Consider the following 20,992-nt stretch of genomic DNA (forward strand, 5'->3'; position numbering starts at 1 on the left):
CAACTAATAACCATTACATAACCCCACCACTTTTCCTTTGATTAGAATGACATGCAATGACCGTTCAAGTCCTGCGCGGCGCTGCAGCTCTATATTGGACGACGCTGGCAGCCCAGCCGGAGGAGAAGAAGAAGACGGAACATAGACCACTGCACTTCAGCCAGAGGAGAAGAAGACGACGGAATATAGACCACTGCACTTCAGCCCAGCCGGAGGACGCAGAAGACAGAACATAGACCACTGCACTTCAGCCGGAGGAGAAGAAGAAGAAGTAGAGACGGAACATAGACCACTACACTTCAGCCGGAGAAGGAGAAGAAGACGGAACATAGACCACTGCACTTCAGCCGGAGGAGAAGAAGAAGAAGTAGAGACGGATCATAGACCACTACACTTCAGCCGGAGAAGGAGAAGAAGACGGAACATAGACCACTGCACTTCAGCGTTACACGGAGCTCGTGAGGGGGAGGAGGGGAAGGGGGGGATCAAATTAATGCATGTTGATTAGAGCCTTGACGCAAGTGGTTGTAGCTACGGCTGTGGGGGTGCTGGAGACATGATCAGATACACTTTTTTATATGCCCGAGTCTCCTGAGAACACGGGGGGACGAACCCAAAGTTGATCGGCACTTTCTCTGCCGAGCTATAGTCACTTTTCCGCACCTACTCCCCAACCGGTGCATGCACAGATTGTCCAGAGAGACTTGGGTTGGTCTCTCAGTGTTCAGGAGACTCAGGCGTATGAAAAATTCTATTGGACCATGTCTCCAGCACCGCCACAGCTGTAGCTATAAGCACTTACTGCAAGGCTCTAATCCAGTGGTTCTCAAACTACGGGAAATTGGGATTGGAGGAAAATAGAAAAATAAGGAGAAAAAGTGGATCAAAAAAAAAAAAAAAAAATTAGAATCCCTGCTCTAGTAAACATTCATTAATTTTAACACCCCCCCCCCCCCATGCTCCCTTCCCCCCTCCCCCCACTCTCTCCCATGAGCTCAAAGTACCGGAAGTGTTGCAGTGGTCGTTTCTGACACAGCCAGGTCACGCTGCAAAGTTGACGCAATTAAAGACACAAGCAGTACATCAAAAAAGCAACCGATGGGAGTTTCACGTACCCTGGTTTAAGACTGGAATTAGCACTAAAGAAGCTTCACCATCAGATTATCGCCACAGAGATATTCATCTCTGAATCCAAACCTAATCTGAATCTAAATCCGTACATAATTTTGTAAATCGCACATCTGTGGAGTAGAGAAAGAGATTCTGCACAGATACCGTGGGTTTATACCCAAGAGTTCTAATGCAAGTGTGACTGGAATGGAAGCTAAAAAAAACACATATCAAGATGTAGGTTAAAAAGTTGGCCCTATTTCTATTCATAGAAATTCTAACATGTATTCATATATTTAGGTTTTCTTTAGATATTTGCATAATAGTGACAATTTATTGGATTGAAGATCATTTGTAATACCTTTATTTCAGCTACTTTTATCAAATCAACAATTTATTGACTACAACAAGTGGGTTGAACGAGGGCCAGAAAAAGGCACGCGCACAAACATCGTGTACTACGAGGTACCACTTCCGCCTAATTTAGAGCCAGGAAAAACCCTGAGTACACTAGAACACACAATTAAGACTGTAGAAAATTGCAAGGAAAACATGTTGCACTAGGTTTTTTTCTTCTTCCCCTATTAATCTCATTCCTATTACCTTAACCCTGGTTTAAAATGTAGTCAAGCCTTTTTAGATATATAAAAAATGATAATAATAATAAAAAAAAAAAAAATAACAACAACGGGAGCTTCTGTGCATAAGTGGGGAAACCTCAGGAAGAACGACTCAATCTTTGCTCTCGTTCTCTTCTTCGTCGACCTCAACGTCTTCTTCATCGTCCCGCTCTCCGGCCTTCTGGCCCCTCGACGAGTCGCCTAGCTCTTCCACATCCGACTCCTCCTCCTTCTCCCCAAAGGACTCCTCTTCCTCCTCCTCGTCCTCCTCCTCCTCTTCTCTAGCCGCCAAGTCACTGTCATCGGAGCCTGGGAGGAGGAGGACAATAGGATCGCTTAGGGCCTCCGGGGGAAATCTTTTTGTGTGTGCAACGCTGGAATATTAACCCGACGATGACAATAACTTGGAATTTTAAAATGTGTGAATATTATCAGATTGTAAGGAAAGACGACACTAAACTGAACAACACAATTACTAGCAGAGGAACAGAATGAATCACCATTTCCTCCTGATAAAAAAAAAAACAGTGAGTTTACATTTACAACACTTTTGTTAACTCTTTCTGCACCAAAAACGAGAATTCTCGTGTTTCGAATCCAACCGTAACACATTGTGTGTCGGCAGGGGGTGCGCTATTTATCGCTTGGATGCCACCACTCTAGTCAATGAGAGGGGGAGTACATTTGCGAACCCATAAACTATATCTTAAATTATGGCTATGTGTCTAATACGCCTGTCGCTTATCAATGACTTGCTTGCAGTCAACATGTATGAAACGGATTGTTTTTTCATCAGTACATTTCCGTTTTATACCGTTTTGAATAAGAGTATAGTTTAAGATTTCTAGTGATTCCAGAAAAATCCATGAAAATAGCCATTTACTGGAATACACAAAACACGTTGTAATTTTTCAGCCTATTTATGAATAATTTTCAAATAAACGCTAGATTATCGATAGTATAATTATGTGTACTTATGCACGCTAGAGAAGCGGGCTGAAAAATCAATTATCCATGACCTGGTCAGCGCTAACGTCATACACGCACACACAGCCACACACACACATATGTGAAAAAAACATCTGATCATCCCAAAACTGGTAAAATAGATTCCTTACCTCAGATCAGATGTTCTGCAAAAAGATTATTCCAATTCCTGATCGCCATTCCAAATATCGATCGCGTTTATTGATCCAACGTTAGACCTCGAAACAGATAATCCACGCTGCCTGAGAAGTAAAATGTGGAATCTGGAGTTTTTTCTCTCTCACGCATTTCCATTGAGTCCATTCCAATGGGTGCAATACCATCCGGGAAACGATAGGGGGCGGTATTTGCCCTTTTCGAGCTCAGAGACAGTCCCAATGATAATGTGAGGCTGGATGGATGAAAAATGTATGGATATCGCTAATAAAGGAAATAACGATTAAATAACGAGATTTCTCGTTGTTGGCACACAACGCATGGCGGCCAACAGCGAGATTTCTCGTCGTTGGCACACAATGTGTTAAGCGCCAAAAACGAGTTCTCGATTTCCCCATTCTAAACACTCGCGCGGACCTGCCTGTGTCTCCCTGCTTTTGTACTGATCACAGCATCGTATTTGACCGGACCTAAAACATGCTTTTGGTAACGATCGCCACTTCGTAAAACGACCCCCCCCCCCCCTGATGATTTTGTAAAGAAACATCTATATATGGTATATACCTTTGATTTGGAAATAATATAGGTTTCAGGCGAGCAACCCGAACAATTTGCGCATATGCATATAACTCGCTATCTAGGAAACAAGACTAAACGGGGCGATGTTTAGCGTGAAATAGCGCACAAACGAAAGTACCGTATGTAGAAACGAACTGATTTGTCAATGTTAGACTACAAATAGTGTCAAATGAGCCATACTATTGTCTCCATCCAATATTTATGGCTTAAAACCAATTTCTGACAATTAGTTACACTTTAAATTAAAAAAAAATCAATTTCTTGATTCAGAAATTTTTTATCATGGATGAACTAAACTTTCAATGCGAATGGTTAATTTTAAGCACCTTGTTAAAAAATTGGCTGTTTAGGGAATTCCAGGCCATGACTTTTTCTTTGTAAAAAATCAAGCACTTTAAGCACTTCAAGGACCTTGTGCGAACCCTGTTATTAATATGTCATTGACTGTCAAATTATCAAAAAAATAATAAACTAAGGGGGTGACAGTGGCTCAGGAGGTAGAGCAGTCGTCTGGTAAGGTTCCCGATCGATTCCCGCTCCTCCCGGGCAGCGTGTCAAAGTGTCTTTGAGCAAAACACTTAACCCCCTAATTGCTCCTGATGAGCACTGAGCAGGTCGGCACCTTTCATGGGCACCTCCACCGTCAGTGTGTGAATGTGTGAGTGAATGGGTAAAATGTGAGGAACAAATTGTAAAGTGCTTTGGATAAAAGCTGTTATATAAATGCAGCCATTTACCATGAAAGACTAATAATGTACCTGCGAATGAAAACTTCATCTACATTGTTCACAGGGTTCCAGAGTTCAAATTTAGACTTTTTAAGACCACTTTGAATCGAATTGAATACCTATTTCACAGCCAGACTGACAAAAGTATGAAGGGATTTCTATGAAAGAAGTCATTCCATATGAATTGCTGTGGGGGAACGGACATAGCGGTTACCGTACAGCTCACTCTGCAGCCTGGACATTTAAATGCCATACAGAGAGGTTATCGCAACATAGAAGTAACCTACTAATACAATACATTTTTAAGATCACATTTAACCTATTAACAGGCACCCAGAAAAGTGGCCATTTTCTTTTACTTGAACTTGAGGACTGCATAAATTTTTTTTTAATAAAAAACCATTCAGAAATTAGTCTTTGAGACGACAAAGAAAAAGCTCTCCAAAATCCATTTCCTCATCCACTGCCGTTTGTTCTGAAGTCTGATTGATTGTTTTCGCTCGTCAACTTTCACCTAGATCCCTTATTCGCACCCATAATTTTCGCCATCAGCGGGTGATTGGCAGTTCTGGAGCGTCAGGAGTCTGGGGTGGTCATCCGACACGTGACGCGGCGCGTAAAAAGACGCTCGCCTGACACATCGTCATGTAACTCGAGAACCGAGGCACGTATTTGGTCGAGTGAGGTGGCTTCGAACGGCAACAAATAAATCTTTCGAACGGTAATTTATATGTTTGGCGATAAATGCAGCCCCAAGCTGCTAGACGCTCGCAAAGTGCCGTGACTTTCGTGCAAAACGGCACGTATACGTGCCACCACCTGTTAAGAGGTTAAGACCTTTTCAAGGCTATGTGTCCACAGCGGACGTTTTATGAGTTGTCAGCTCCTTTCTGTCATTCATTTCTATGCTGGAGACGCGAAAGGCGCGCTCCTCTTCCCAGAGCCGCGCCTCGCGTTTTGAGCTCTCAACGGCAGCGTTTTTGGCGGAGCGCTCCCAGCTCATAGAGTTTAAACTAGTTCAACTTTTGGAAAAGCAGCACGCTCATCAATGTAACTCATCGAGGAAGGGGCTGCCGCGAGCCTCAGTTGCATTCAGAAAAATGCTCAGCTTTTTTTCTTCTTTTTTTCAAAGCGGTCCGCCTCGAATAAAAAGGCTATTAGTGGACACATAGCCTAAGGCTCCTAGAAATCTCATTATAACATTATTGATTTTTAACAACCTGCAGGAACCCTGTGTTTATCAATGAAAATGGTTGGTTTCAGCTCTGAAACTCTGAACCCAGTCACAACCGTTTGACTAACCTGCACCTGGGCCTCCCTGTTCCTCCTCTTCATCCTCATCTTCCTCCCTGCTGTGGCCTTGTCCAACCTCATCCTGCTCCTGGTCCTCTTCTTCATCCGAGTCGGAGATCACCACGCACTCATCGCCGTTGCTGTTGTCAGCTGCTCTGGCCCCACTTGTGCTGCTGCTGAAACAGAAACACAGGGGAATAACACGTTACCATCCAACAGCATGTTTCATCATCCAACATGTTACCATCGATGAAGAACGATCAGCCAACAGCATGTTATTTATCACCCAAAAGTAGGTAAACGTATTCCTACCGCACTGTTTCGGTACGGGACCTTCGGTTCAGTGCGCGCTGTGTACCAAACGAATGCAGCGTTACTTTAACCACTAACGGAAGGCACCCGCTGTTAGTGGTTAACTCTGCCATCAGGCCAATGCGTTTGTTGTTGTTATTGTTACTACTGGCACATTCTTCAGCTCAATAAAAGTGACGTTGCGTGTCTCCCATCCGTCATGCAGCGCATTCAGGCATAAGCGAGATGTTGAAGACAGCCGGGAGCTTTTTATTTTTATTTTTTTCTCAATCTACCGTAATATTAAGTCGATTATTAACTGTAGTAACTGCACACCTTAACTCAATCAGCGCCAGAGCGCCATCGCTTTAATCAATGGGGAGACTGCGACATTTGCGAGTGCTTAAAATATATCTTATATTATAGCTATGGGTCTAATACACCAGTTGTATTGTCAGTGAGTTGCTTCCAGTCAACATGCACAAAACAGATTGTTTTTTCATCCGTACATTTCCGCTTTATACCGGTTTGAATACGAGTAGTTTGTGATTCTTAGTAATCCCAGGAAAAGACACGATAATAGCGTTTTAGTGGAACAAACTTATCACATTGTCATTTTTCGCCCGATTATCGAATCTTCCTGATGCAAGTGTCTTTCTGCCGCAGCCAACGGTAGAAAGCACAACACGGTCCACACAGATAGCTTTGATCGCGGGAGAAAGAAATATCAGATCAATGCAAGATTTTATATATAGTGTTCTTACCTGGTCTCTGATGTAATGCAAAAAAAAGAATCCAATTATCTGATCGCCATTCCAGTTATCCACAGCGATTCTGTCCCAGACATTACCGAGCGGTACACATGAACGGGCGGGCCTGCACGGCTCAGATCGGCCCAGAAAAGAAACTACACCATTTCTAATAGAGTGCAATACCGGCTGGAAGGCGTAGGTGGTGGTATTTGCCCTTTTGCGAGCTCAGACCCATTCCCAATGATAACATCAGGCTGGATGGATGAAAAATTAATGGATATAGCTAATAAAAGAAATAACGATTAAACCCTGACTTTTCTCGTGATTGCCGCTGAACGGTTGGCGAGTTAACCCGACTTTTTCCGTGATTGGCTCCGAATGAGTTAATCACCCCCAAGTGCAACATGGAAAGCTATGTTCTGCAAACTTTCCCCCACTGTACCGAACCGTTACTTCAGAACCGAAGTACGTACTGTACTGAACCGTGGTTTTTGTGTACCGTTACACCTGTACCCAAGAGCAGTTTTTACTTCATAGCGAACGTGAGATAATCAAACAAGTGAACTAGCTGACTGCTGTCATTGCTAAGGCTAGTGGACCAGGCGAGCGTATTTCCAGGTACAAAAGCATTCATTCTAGTGCCGTCAGGCGATACATTTTTTTAATCTAATTAATTACAGGATTTGTAATTAATTAATCTAATTAATCGCATTTTAATCGCATAACCATTTTATGCCTGATATTCTATAATCATATTTCAAATGGCATGTGTCCGGATGGCAGAATTCAGTACTGCATCTACAAAACCTTCTGTTTAATCATCTTCCATCTATTAATTTGCTTAGATTTTTCAGGTCTGGTCAATTTGAGCATGGTGATATTCTCATTTGGTTCATTACAATTTACTCAAGCCTACTAGCCTAGTAACAGATACAGTATTTCTGACACTGGGAAGTGGGAATACATTCCCTGAGATCCATAGATGTCCCTAGAATCAGATACCAAGAACATGCAAATGGACCAACCATATTAAAAAAAAAAGTCTGTAAATGTGTATTCTACGTTCTTATGGAATGAATGAGATAAAAAAAATTATAAAAAGATATTTTTATTTTTGTTTGTAATTAATTTTGAGTTAATTTTCATAACGCGATAATTTGCTGTGTAATTAATTATTCTAATTAACGCGATAAACTGACAGCCCTAATGAATTCTGAACGTTACATCACTGATGCTTGACATGTGTGTGAACTTAGTGAAACAACATGGCAAACATACAAAACGCTGCCTGCTACCATGCAACATCTCCGGTCTCTCTTTCTTCATCTTTATTTTCTGTTCTCCCAGCTGTTAACAGACTGTTGTGCTACCTGGCTGCGTGAATACTTTCCCCAAGGCAGTTGTCCTTCCACGTTCGGTTTACCCGGCCTGATTGGCCACTGACGCTTCTCTCAACGCCCAATCGCGTTACTCCTAATGCTCGCTCCTAACTTTCAGAACTTCTCTCAGTTCCACAAGTCCATCACATCAGCTACCTACCTGCATCAATATACTATTAACTATCAACTAACTTGCTACCGCCGTGCATCAATATACTAACTAACTAGCACATCAATGCACTAACTACTACCGCCGTGCATCGCTATACTGCTACCGCCGTGCATCAATATACTAACTATTGATGTGATGTCGATTGATATGAATAGCTAGTTACGTTAATATAGAGAGATGAAAACAATACATTATTTATATTGATGTGATGTCGATTGATATGAATAGCGAGTTACGTTAATATAGAGAGATGAAAACAATACGTTATTTATATTGATGTGATGTCGATTGATATGAATAGCGTGTTACGTTAATATAGAGATGAAAAAAATACGTTATTTATATTGATGTGATGTCGATTGATATGGTAGCAGTATAGCGATGCACGGCGGTAGTAGTTAGTGCATTGATGTGATAGTTAGTATATTGATGCACGGCGGTAGTAGTTAGTGCATTGATGTGCTAGTTACCGGTAGTTAGTATATTGATGCACGGCGGTAGCGAGTTAGTTGATAGTTAGTAGTATATTGATGCAGGTAGGTAGCTGATGTGATGGACTTGTGGAAATGAGAGAAGTTCTGAAAGTTAGGAGCGAGCGTTAGGAGTAACACGATTGGGGCGTTGAGAGAAGCGTCAGTGGCCTATCAGGCCGCGTAAACCGAACGCGGAAGGACAACTGCCTTGGGGAAAGTATTCACGCTACCTGGCTAGCTAGCAAGCTGTACCCAGCATGCTGTTCAGCGGTGTAACAGTTAACCCTTTCACGACCACACTACAGAAGGTTAACCCTTTACTATCACACTACAGACGGTTAACAGTCTGTAGTGTGATAGTAAAGGGTTAACCTTCTGTAGTGTGGTCGTGAAAGGGTTTACCCTTTGTTGTGTGGCAGTGAAAGGGTTAATAGGGTCCCCTCTCAACACACTACACAGTGTAGGTGGCGGTAAAAGCAAGGGAACATATATTTATTGAGACAAAATTATATTCAGATAAACTATTTGCATAAACTTTTCAATTTTTTATAATTTATCTGAATATTATATAATAATATAATTGATCTGAATATCCCTAATAGCAAATGTCCCTTGCTGATTCGCAGACTGACTGACCGACTCTTCATTGTTAAAACACACTTTGCCTGCGGAGCTGCAGGAGACATGAGGCCATGACGTCTCGTGAGAAGAACGGCATATTCTGTAGAATAACTCCAAACCGCTTCACACACATTTATCTAGGCATAATTGAGTGATGTCATCGCGGGACACTGAATCCTTGTGTCGTGTGTATTACAGCCACCGGGACAGGCCTAGAAGCGTGGCTAACGCTGATGACGCACATACCAGCAAGGCTAACTGCCTAAGAAAACGGGGACAGAGGCACTGAAAGAGGATTTCCCCGTCTAATGAACACAGTACTAGACAAATATCAAGATGTATCCATCAGTGGACCAATTGCATGCTTTCGCAGAGGACAATAAGCCTTCAGTCGACTCCTTCAGACATTAAGCACCCCCCACAGCCCAAATGGAATGATCCCCCCAAAAACATTTAAAATGTAAAGAAAATTCATTATAATTAAACTTTTTTTTTTTCACACTACCTCTCTTAGATCCTTCCTTGCTGTGCAGGTGCCCCGACCGAACTGTAGGAGTCGCTGTTTACAACGACCAGGACCCACCCTCGCCGGGTTTCCCACCCTCTAACACTGCCAATTGTGTTAGTATGGACAGTCGGCCAACCCGGAAGCACCACAGCTGGATTCGATCCCACTCTCTGTGGTGGTAGACAGACGCTTAGTCCGCTGCACTACCCGGCCGCCCTGTGCATGTTGTTTTAAACACTCCGGCTAAACGTTGCCAGGGGGTCAAAGTGTTCCTGGCCTTGTCCAGAGGACTACACTGTAACTACAGAACTTAAGCCTGAGCAGTCCTGGACCGGTACGAGATTGATATCACGCCATAAATCCATCTCTACAGAATGTATGAATTCATGTTGCGGCCCCCCCCCCCGCCCCCCCGGATGTAGCCAAGAGTAAAGACCCTAGCCCAGTCAGAACAGCAGTCAAAGTGTATATTTTCAGCACTACGTTTGTTTACCAATGATTTTAAGTGTTATTAGTGAAATAATGAGTTTATAGAAATCTCACCGCATCGAGTCGGAAAAAGACGCAAGGATTTGGCGCAACCTAACTTGAGTGTAGTCTTTTGAGAGAAGAGACCCAGTGACTTTTTTTCTTTCTCTTATATTTAGGGATCATATCCCACAAACCTGACCATTATTGCCATAAAACAGAATGCAATTTTTCATGTCTGGTCATTTTTAGCATGGTGTTATTCAGTCAAAGATGAAAAAGAAATGTATAATAATAATTCTCCTTTGGTTCATCACAATTTACTCAAGCCTAGTAACAGACACAATATATCCGACACTGGGAATACATTCCCTGAGATTCACAGATGTCCCTAGATACCAATAACATGCAAATGGACCTTGTAGAAGTGGAGCAATCTTCCATTTACTTAGGTATGTATTTTTAGGCGGATTTTCAGAAAATATGGCTAGGGTTTAACAGGTTAATAAGCAGTACAGTTGAATAGTACAGGTGCTTCAGTGGAGCGGGAGGTGGAGCAGAGGTGCTTACCTGCCGTTCTCCCTGGGTTCCCACAGTGGAGTCAGGTAGTATCTCAGAGGATCTCTGTACAGGTCATCCTTCAGGATCTACAATTTGGCAAAGACATAAGATAGTTTCACTACATTTAACACACAACTCTAGTATGTCTCAATATTACTACAGCCTAGTTTCTGACCAAGTAATTTTCATATTCAAAACGAGGGCTTCGAAAGCAGCTTGGACTACCTTAACACTTTGATTGCCACGCAGTATGCCCATCCTTATGCCCAGTCTGCCAGCGCTGGAGATGTTTACCTTCTTTGCAGGGCTATAACTTTTTAAATATTACTATTACTATGGGGATCAATATTTAATTTTTTCGCCATGGCATTTATAATTCATCCAGCCTCCCTCCGGGACTGCAGCTGGACCCTGTCTGATATTGCAACGCCTCAATACCGCCGCCTGGTGGATGTCCAGCGAGTTACACTCCAAGCCAAACCGGAAGTGGCGCTCGGTGCATCGAGGAAATCCCTCCGGCAGTAATATCTTGTTACGTGGATCCAGACAAACACTCGAGTGCATGGGATCGCTTTCCAAACGCAATAAACAAATATGATTTCCGTGTTTATTGCGTCATACAAACGGGAAATGGATCTAGCAGATCGACGTCAAATAATTGGAATATTTTTCCTCCAGTCTCATCGGCGAACGGTAAGAGGAATATAGCGTTATTTTCAGCCCGATTGTTTATTCATTTCATGGCAATCCATGCTGATCAACATATCAACCCATACTAAATAAAGCCACTACTGACGATCAAGGAATTATAAACGACCCCCCCCCCCCCTTTCCTTCACGCATGATGAAGCATAATGTATACCGATCATATACATTTGAATTTTTTAATATAGCGTGTATAGGAAAGAAACGCCAATCGATACATCTATCATATGCGTCAGGGCCTATAACTTGCGTTTTAGGAATTACAGCAGAAAAGCTTAAAAACATACTTATATTCTCGACGGTATTAACACAACAATGTAGGAATGAAAAAATATAACGTTCCCACATCCGGAACGATAGATACCCGATGTTGAATGGGCCATAGTAATGTCAATATAGCTATAATATTTAAAAAGTTATAGCCCTGCAAAGAAGGTAAACATCTCCATAAGGTTACAGCACTGGCAGACTGGGCATAAGGATGGGCATACTGCGTGGCAATCAAAGTGTTAAAAAAGGAATACGCCAATGTTATGGGAAGATAAGATACGAAGTTCCTCTCTGTGCGTTCAGTAGAAAGCTATCCGGCTGCAAGCTAGCCTAGCTTAGCACAAATTAATGGAAGCGGATAAGGACCACTAGCCAAGACATTTACTGTGACAACAAAGTAATTTCCCTGATCTGAACTCCCTATGAATAAATAAAATACATAAACACATAAAAGCAGCATCATGTGCACATTCGAACGTTGATTAAATATTAAAATACTGAGGTTATGATCAAGGTTTCAAATCATTTGGAGCAGCCCTAATGATTTAGCTGTCCATTAAAAGGGGCTTTAAGTATTTTCTTGTTCAAATAAGTTGTGTTAAAATAATACTAACAAAAATAATAATATAATAATAACAGCCATCACTGATATAGAGTGTCTGGTCAGTAACATGGGTCTCCCAGTCACTCCACTCTGCAGTAAACAGCCATCACTGATATAGTGTCTGGTCAGTAACATGGGTCTGCAAGTCCCTCCACTCTGCAGTAAACAGCCAAAACTGATATAGAGTGTCTGGTCAGTAACATGGGTCTCCCAGGCCCTCCACTCTGCAGTAAACAGCCATCACTGATATAGAGTGTCTGGTCAGTAACATGGGTCTCTCAGTCCCTCCACTCTGCAGTAAACAGCCATCACTGATATAGTGTCTGGTCAGTAACATGGGTCTCCCAGTCCCTCCACTCTGCAGTAAACAGCCATCACTGATATAGTATGTCTGGTCAGTAACATGGGTCTCTCAGTCCCTCCACTCTGCAGTAAACAGCCATCACTGATATAGAGTGTCTGGTCAGTAACATGGGTCTCCCAGTCCCTCCACTCTGCAGTAAACAGCCATCACTGATACAGAGTGTCTGGTCAGTAACATGGGTCCCCCAGTCCCTCCACTCTGCAGTAAATAGAAAATACATTTTATGGTATCCCCTTCCCACTTTATCCAATCGGAAGAGAGAACAACACACTGCAAATAGTCTGACAAAAATAAGTACCAAAAACTAGTTTTAAGCAGGTATCTGCCAGTGCAGTAATCAAATTTGGCTTGGCAAGATCTCTTGAAATCATTTATTTTTTAATAAAACAAATCTAGGGTTCTCTCTCCCGATTGGAAAACAATTAGAACGGGATACCAGAAAATATATTTTGTGGCTGGGTGGCGTAGCGGAGATTGCGCTCGTCACCAATGCAAGAGACTCCGGTCTCGAATCCCGGTGTCAGCATTGCCTGCGGCTTGGGCCAGTCGTCATATTATCTCAATTGACAGAGGTAGCGGGTGGAAGTTGATGGGTGGGGATTGGACGTTGTGGACAGCGACTCCTACAGGTCGGTTGGGTGACGCCTCCACAGCAGAGACAGGAAGTATCGGGGGCAGCGTGAGCTTCCCACGCGTTACTCCTCGCCACTGAGAGTCCGCGCTGTCTGGTGAAAAGATGCGACAGGCTGCCTCCTCGTGTACCGGAGGGGACACGTGATGCAAGGCTTCTATCCTCACTACCAGTGGGAGGCATAGTCTAGCAACGTAAGACAGGGGAGGGGAGAATTGGCAATACGAAATTGGGATGGGAGAAAAATTTAAAAATAAGGAGAAAAAGTGGATAAAAAAATATATATATATTTTGTGTTCACTGCATAGGGGGGACTGGGAGACCCATGTTACTGACCAAACACTCACTTTTTTATACCACAACCCCATTTTATTAAGATTTGTTTTGGCAACCCCACACTTAATGTATCATGGAATTTCAACGTGGAATTAAGGAATATCAAAATAAAAGCACACATTGTTGAACTTGATCATGCATATTTATTAGAAAATTGTATTACAGCACTATGTTATCAATACACATTTACAAAACAAGACATATTTAGCCAAAATATGTTGCCGACCCGTAGTTCGAGAACCGCTGCTCTATATCAATGACGGCTGTCGGAATGTAGAGCTATTTAACACTAATTTTAACAACAAAATACCACTCGCGGCTTCTTTAACGTACCCTTGTTAGTTGGCACACGGTGCGGGCCGGCCTTACCTGTGCTATGTCGTCTCGGCTGGGGCCACTGTGGTCACCGAACCAGCTGAAGAAGGTCTGGTAGACGCCGCGCGACGTCTTCCGGGGCTCGCTGTGGGCCGTCAGGTTCTGCCCGCGGAGCCACAGGATGGCGTTGGAGAACGACACCGGAGATCCTGACACGTCACAGTGGTGCACTTTAGAATGCTGTGCGTTTACAAACAGTCACTAGGCATATTATAATAATTCAGCAGCTCAATATATGATCCTAGGTTACACTACTGGCCAGTTAGCCCCTTTCGTGACTGCGGTTTGCAAGCCTGGGGCTTTTGTGACCGCAGTCACTTGTTTATATGACGCCACCACTTCAGAAAATACCAACCAAGCGTGATCGGGGGGCTCGGAGTGTGTCAAAAATATATCAGATATGAATTTCAAAGATACCCAGCGTACAATATGGGTTTAACACAGCTTTACGATGGGGTCTGGAAGCTCGGAGTTGCTAATAAACAGTTTAAAACATTGTTGGGAAAAAAGAGTGGTACTCACACCGAACTCTGGCAAGATGGCGTCTTCTTCTTCTGCAACTTTTTTTGGGATAGGGAGCGCAGTGATTGCTGGACGCACCAGGCATGCGACAAAAAAAGGTGCAGAAGAAGACGCCATCTTGCCAGAGTTCGGTGTGAGTACCACTCTTTTTTCCCAACAATGTTTTAAACTGTTTATTAGCAACTCCGAGCTTCCAGACCGCATCGTAAAGCCGTGTTAAACCCATATTGTACGCTGGGTATCTTTGAAATTCATATCCGATATATTTTTGACACACTCCGAGCCCCCCGATCACGCTTGGTTGGTATTTTCTGAAGTGGTGGCGTCATATAAACAAGTGACTGCGGTCACAAAAGCCCCAGGCTTGCAAACCGCAGTCACGAAAGGGGCTACTGGCCAGTATGACTTACTACCAACTACCATACTGTCTTTATACCTGTATCGCTGTACATTAATACTACAACTCACCTGCACCTTTGATTACACCGTTTACTTTCTCATATTCTTATATTCAGAGTGAATTATATTGTTTACCCTAGTTGAGACTCAGCCCCTGTACAGACCACCCCCCCTAGTTGAGACTCAGCCCCCTAGTTGACTCAGCCCCTGTACAGACCACCCCCCCTAGTTGAGACTCAGCACCCGTACGGACCACCCCCCTAGTTGAGACTCAGCCCCCTAGTTGAGACTTAGCATCCGTACGGACCACCCCCCCTAGTTGAGCCTCAGCCCCCGTACGGACCACCCCCCCTAGTTGAGCCTCAGCCCCCGTACAGACCACCCCCCCTAGTTGAGCCTCAGCCCCCGTACAGACCACCCCCCTAGTTGAGACTCAGCCCCCTAGTTGAGACTTAGCATCCGTACGGACCAGCCCCCTAGTTGAGACTCAGCCCCCTAGTTGAGACTCAGCCCCTGTACAGACCACCCCCCCTAGTTGAGACTCAGCCCCCGTACAGACCACCCCCCCTAGTTGAGACTCACCCCCCTAGTTGAGACTCAGCCCCCTAGTTGAGACTCAGCCCCCATACAGACCTCTATAACCCAACATGAAGCCCCAGTGGATCACCTCACCTCCCATCCCGAGATGGAGCTCCTTCATGATCATGTTGTTCTGGAAGTAAGGGTTCCGCCTGAAATGGAAGACAATCCTGTATCCCAGCTTGCTGTTCTTGAAGGACTCGATCTAAAAGAAAAAAGAAAAAGAGGGACAAAGAAATGTTTGAATTTTACAGTCACGCGTGTGAAACAACTTTGTCATTTTGTTATCAGACCGCAAAAAACGCGGATCTACCAACCAACCCACCTCCAGGTCGATCATGTAACTGAGGGCGTCCTCGTCCGTCTCGTCGATGTGAGCCGAGAGGTGAGGGTGGTTCAACAGCTGGAGGACTGGGTTCAAGGACAAATACTACAAATGTTTCTTTCATTAGTGTATTAATCTATAAACAAAATTGACCAACAGTCCAGAATTTACCAATACCTTTAGGGTAAGGCAATGGTCCCCACTTCCCCCAAGACCTTACGATATAAATACAACAAAACAACAAATACATTTTAACTTTTAAAAAACACACACACACACACTCTGTATGCAGTTAATAGACCGGGGCAGCATACAACTTCTTAAACGAAAAGGCTATTTCACAAGGGTGCCGTCTCCTCTGCCCCCAGCCCCCCCCCCCAGCCCCCCCCCCCCCCCCCCACACACAAAACAAACAATGAAGAGAGAGTACTACAGAGACAGAGACCAGTGCTGGAGACATGATCAAATAGACTTTTATGCGCAGATTGTCAACGGAGTCTGGACGGCGCACAAATGAATGTGGACTGTTCCATCAGAGGGGGGAGCTTCGGTGGTAGTGTGAGTGGCTACAGACCACTGCACTTAAATATAAACATTAGTCTACCTGGAGACTCAATGAGGTAATTGTAGATGTCGCCATAAGACGCATCTGGCCATTTAGTGGGATAATTTTTTCATTATCCTGTTCGGCTGAAAGGACACTGGCCACCGAAGCTCCCCCCTCTGATGGAACAGTCCACATTCATTCGTGCGTCATCTCGCGTCGTCCAGACTCTGTTGACAATCTGCGCATGTGTATGGGGAGTAGGTGCTGGAAAAGGGACTTGATCTCGGCCGATTTAGTTCTGATCGATTAGGAATGGGTCGTGCCGTGTTCAGGAAACTCAGGCGCATAAAAGTCTATTGGATCATGTCTCCAGCACCCCCACAGCCGTAGTGCACTTACATCACGGCTCTCATCCACATTCATTAATTTGCTCCCCCCGCTATCTCCTCCCCGATTTCAATGTAACGCGTGTGCAGTGGTCTATAGCTCAAAGCCGGGGCGCCCGAGTGGCGCACCGCATACTGCGTCGCAGACCTTCGCGGCCGACCCGGGTTCGTCTCCCGCTCCCGGACAGATTTGCCGCATGTCCTCCCCCACATCTTCTCCCGTTCTCCCTCTCCTCCGTCGGTCATGTCTGACCATAAAATCTGTAAAAACGCTAAAATAAATAAATATATATTATAGCTCAAAGCCAAGGATACTGCCGTGACCCAGAAACCTGGAATAGACTGGGTGATGGAGCTCCGCTGGTCCAGATGCGGCCGCCGCTGACGACTCATCTTCACCTCCAGCCGCTGGTGAAGCCGGGCGCTCTTCTTCTCCAGAGCCTCCAGCCTCATCTGTACCTGTGCCAAGAGAGCCACCGACTGTCTGACCTCCGGGGCCATCTTGACCGACACGATGGCGCACTCGCCGTCGTCGTTGTCATCGTCGTCAGACGGGAACGAGGAGCTCGGCGTGGACGTCGAGGACCCCGGGAGGGAATCGTCCCCCTCTTCCGCGTCGGGCGTCCCCACCGCGCCCTCCCCCCTGTCCACGCCGCGCTGCGCCGAGGTGGAGCTGTCCGCCGCGGCCGCCTGCGTCCTGGAGCTCTCCCTCAAAGGGTCCCGCCCGTGCCTACTCTTGCTGCTAACCCGCGTCTGCTGTCCAGCTCTCCCGGAGGAGCAAGGGGTCTCTCGACTGTCCTCTCCATCCCCTCGCGTGAGACTGGCGAGAGCTTCGGCGGCCGCTATAGCTGCTGAATCCGACTGGTCCACGGAGGAGGTTGAGGGATGACATTCCGCCGCTCCAGTACCTTTCGCAGTGTCTACTTTTTTTGCGTCAACAGATCCCCGTAGATCTGAGGATTGTGCTTTTCCAGTGCTGCTCGCATCAGGACCACCTGCTCTGGCAGAGTTGTTGTTGTTGTTGTTGGTGGTGGTCGTTGCAGCTGAGCTATCGGTTACGTTATTAGTCCCGCTTCCCCGGCCTGGTGTCACGGCAGCAGACGGTTCTCCCCCCTCACCGTTCTCAGTCTGCAGGGTCCCTCTCCTCGCAGTGTTGTTGTTACCATCGTCTTCATCACCCGTTTTGTATTCACTTTGTGAATTCGAAGGCTTTTCGCTTGACGTGGTGTGGTCTACTTTGGTCGCTTTTCTGGGGGGAACTGTGCCACTGTCCTGGTCCCGGTCCCGGTCGGGACTGGAGGGAGACGCACATCGCTTCCTCGTCGCAGCAGCAGAGTCTGCAGACTGTTTGCAGTCAGACACCTCACTCATCATAACAGCAGCTAGCCTAGTTGAAATAGCTTGATTGATTGAAAACGTTATTAACAGATTGCAGAATGGGTACAGTACAGTACAGCTCAATACATACAATTGTTAAGGGGATGCAGACCAGAGACAGACTTTCGTCTTGTTTACATCAGGGTCCCCCAAGGTAACGTTAGCGAGATAGCTTAATAGCTAAATCAAGAAATGACGGACTTTAGCTATAATGCACCAGTTGGCGAATTCCAGTTAGCAAACAGTTGTGGTGTTTGTTTGTCTCTGAAGTTAATAATAACAGTCTATGCGCTCAGTTCGGGTTTGAGCGGGTTAACGTTACCGTCCTCTGGGCCTCGCGGGCTAACGGCTGTTAGCTCGACTAAGCTAACGTTACCTACTCTGCGTGTGTTGTTCTTCGAACCGCGGCTTTACCCCGTCCTCCCATGGTCAAACCGGCAACACTTTGTAGAAGTATCCACGAATACCCTCGCTGCCTTAAACCAATGTGTTGCTTATGGTCTGTGTTCTTCATCTGTAACGCTGTGTTGCTTCTGTTTGCCCTTCTTCTTCTTCCGTTAGCTCACCGCTCCTCCGCGCTGTGACAGAAAAACAATCCGCTGATTGGTCACGGCACACCGCGCTGAAATCTCTCCACCAATTATCACGGAGGAGGGTTTGTTTGCGTGCATCAGGTTTTACAAGTGGCGACTGCGGCTGCGCGGCCGCGCTATCTATCTTCTAGGCCTACATGTTTGTGTCCGAGATGGAGTACACGATTGATTGATTGATTGATTGATTGATTGATTGATTGATTGATTGATTGGTTGATTGATTGATTGAAAATTGTATTAACAGATTGCAGAATGGGTACAATACAGTACAGCTCAATACACACAATTGCTAAGGGGATGCAGACCAGAGAAATACTTTCGTCTTGTTTACATCAGGGTCCATATCATCAATAGATATCATTATTACATAGTCTATTACATAATGATATTCTTACAGTTTATGTATAAACAGCCACAATAATTCCATATTTATTCAATCCATTAGTCAACTTTTACACTTTGTCCGAGATGGACTACATATCATTACATAGTCTATTACATAATGATATTCTGACAGTTTATTTGTATAAACAGCCACAATAATTCCATATTTATTCAATTAATTAGTCAACTTTGGGACACTTTTCTGGCGACAACCACTCAAATAAAATATCCTCAATAAATATTTATGAAATTCAAAGTATCCCTTAAGATTTGATCAAATCACATTTGAAGACTAAACTAAATGACGGTGGGAAACTGGGAATCCTCCGCGCGCCTTTTTCGGCGGACGTGACGTGAGGACCGAGGTCAGTGAATACCACGATCACAACACCAGAGGGAGCACCACAAATCATGTCAAACCCAGATTCTTCTCAAACAAGCTTACTAAACACGTTTCGCAATTATGCCACATCAATGTGGAACGCCACAGCTGTAAAGGAATGTGAATCACTACCCACTTTCAAAATTACTCTCAAAGAGCACCTACGGGAGACTGCAATTCGAAACTGGCCCCTGTAAATGTCCTAACCCAACCCCCTCCAATGTACACTCCACCCCCAAATCCCCTACCAAACCCCCACCCCCCAACCCCCTCCAATGTACAGTAAATGTCTTATGCAGACAGATGGCTCCATGTCTTTCATCTTTAATCTGATCAAATGCTGGGAAATGTGTGAATAGATGCAATTCACTAAATCGCCACCTTGGGAATTATGGCAAGTGGCGTCTCTGAGCATCGGAGCTCTGCACGGTCTTCCCTGATTGATTGATTGATTGATTGATTGATTGATTGATTGATTGATTGATTGATTGATTGAAAACTTTATTAACAGATTGCAGAATGGGTACAGTATACAGCTCAATACACACAATTGTTAAGGGACTGCAGACCAGAGAAAGACTTTCGTCTTGTTTACATCAGGGTCCCCCATTTTCAATTCATAATGAATTGGCCATTTCACTCTGTGCTGCTTGTGCTATATTTGTGTTGCTATATAATGTATTTATGTCTACCGTACATACATTTACTTTGGAATGTGATATAATATAATAGAAGTACTTTATTAAATCCACAGGGAAATTCAGCACCACAGATCGCTCACAATAAACATTTAGGTATAGTTCAAAAATAAGAATACACAGTCAAAGATATACATTTCTAAAATATAGAGTAGAATGTCCAATAAAATGTAAAATATACAGGAAGATACACAAGGATGTATAGTATACAGTCCGGTGTAAAAAAAAAAAAAAAAATGGTTGAATGAAATATAATTAATTTCAATTATTTCAATAAGTGCGCATGCGTCGACGGAGACGGCCTAAATGAGACGGGACTGATTTATGTCTACTATCATACATACATTTACTTTGGAATGCTTTCACTGCCACACTACATAAGGTTAACCCTTTACTATCACTATTAAATAGTAAAGGGTTAACCTTCTGTAGTGTGGCAGTGAAAGGGTTAACCTGCTGTAGTGTGACAGTGAAAGGGTTAACCTTCTGTGTATTGTCGCAGTGAAAGGGTTAACCGTTTGATGAATTGAAAATGGGGGACCCTGGTGTAAACAAGACGAAAGTCTTTCTCTGATCTGCATCCCCTTAACAATTGTGTGTATTGAGCTGTACTGTATTGTACCCATTCTGCAATCTGTTAATAAAGTTTTCAATCAATCAATCAATCAATCAATGGTTAGGTAGTGAGTGACGTGGCAGTAAAAGGGTTAACCTGCTGTTGTGTGGCAGTGAAATGGTTAACCGTCTGTGTATTGTTGTCGCAGTAAAAGGGTTAACCGTTTGGTAGTGTAGTAGTGGCAGTGAAAGGGTTAACATC

At 44.3% G+C, this 20,992-nt stretch overlaps 1 protein-coding gene across 2 annotated transcripts; it reads right to left on the reverse strand.

Moving 5' to 3' along the window:
* Positions 1 to 1,074: 1,074 nt before the first annotated feature.
* tspy (testis specific protein Y-linked) lies at positions 1,075 to 18,654 on the reverse strand. Of its 2 annotated transcripts, none has more exons than XM_084333151.1 (7): positions 17,057 to 18,654; positions 15,809 to 15,886; positions 15,577 to 15,688; positions 13,978 to 14,132; positions 10,708 to 10,784; positions 5,483 to 5,646; positions 1,075 to 2,039 (listed from the first exon to the last, which is right to left on the reverse strand). In XM_084333151.1, the coding sequence occupies exons 1-7, from the start codon at positions 18,113 to 18,115 to the stop codon at positions 1,843 to 1,845; spliced, it is 1,842 nt and encodes a 613-aa protein (XP_084189277.1). In that variant the 5' UTR covers positions 18,116 to 18,654; the 3' UTR covers positions 1,075 to 1,842. The 2 variants fall into 2 exon arrangements, with proteins under 2 accessions (XP_084189277.1, XP_084189276.1); XM_084333150.1 differs by having other exon boundaries at positions 5,483 to 5,649.
* Positions 18,655 to 20,992: the final 2,338 nt, after the last annotated feature.

The sequence above is a fragment of the Notolepis coatsorum genome (genome assembly GCF_963971535.1).
Source record: "Notolepis coatsorum genome assembly, chromosome: 17".
Lineage (NCBI taxonomy): Eukaryota > Metazoa > Chordata > Actinopteri > Aulopiformes > Paralepididae > Notolepis > Notolepis coatsorum.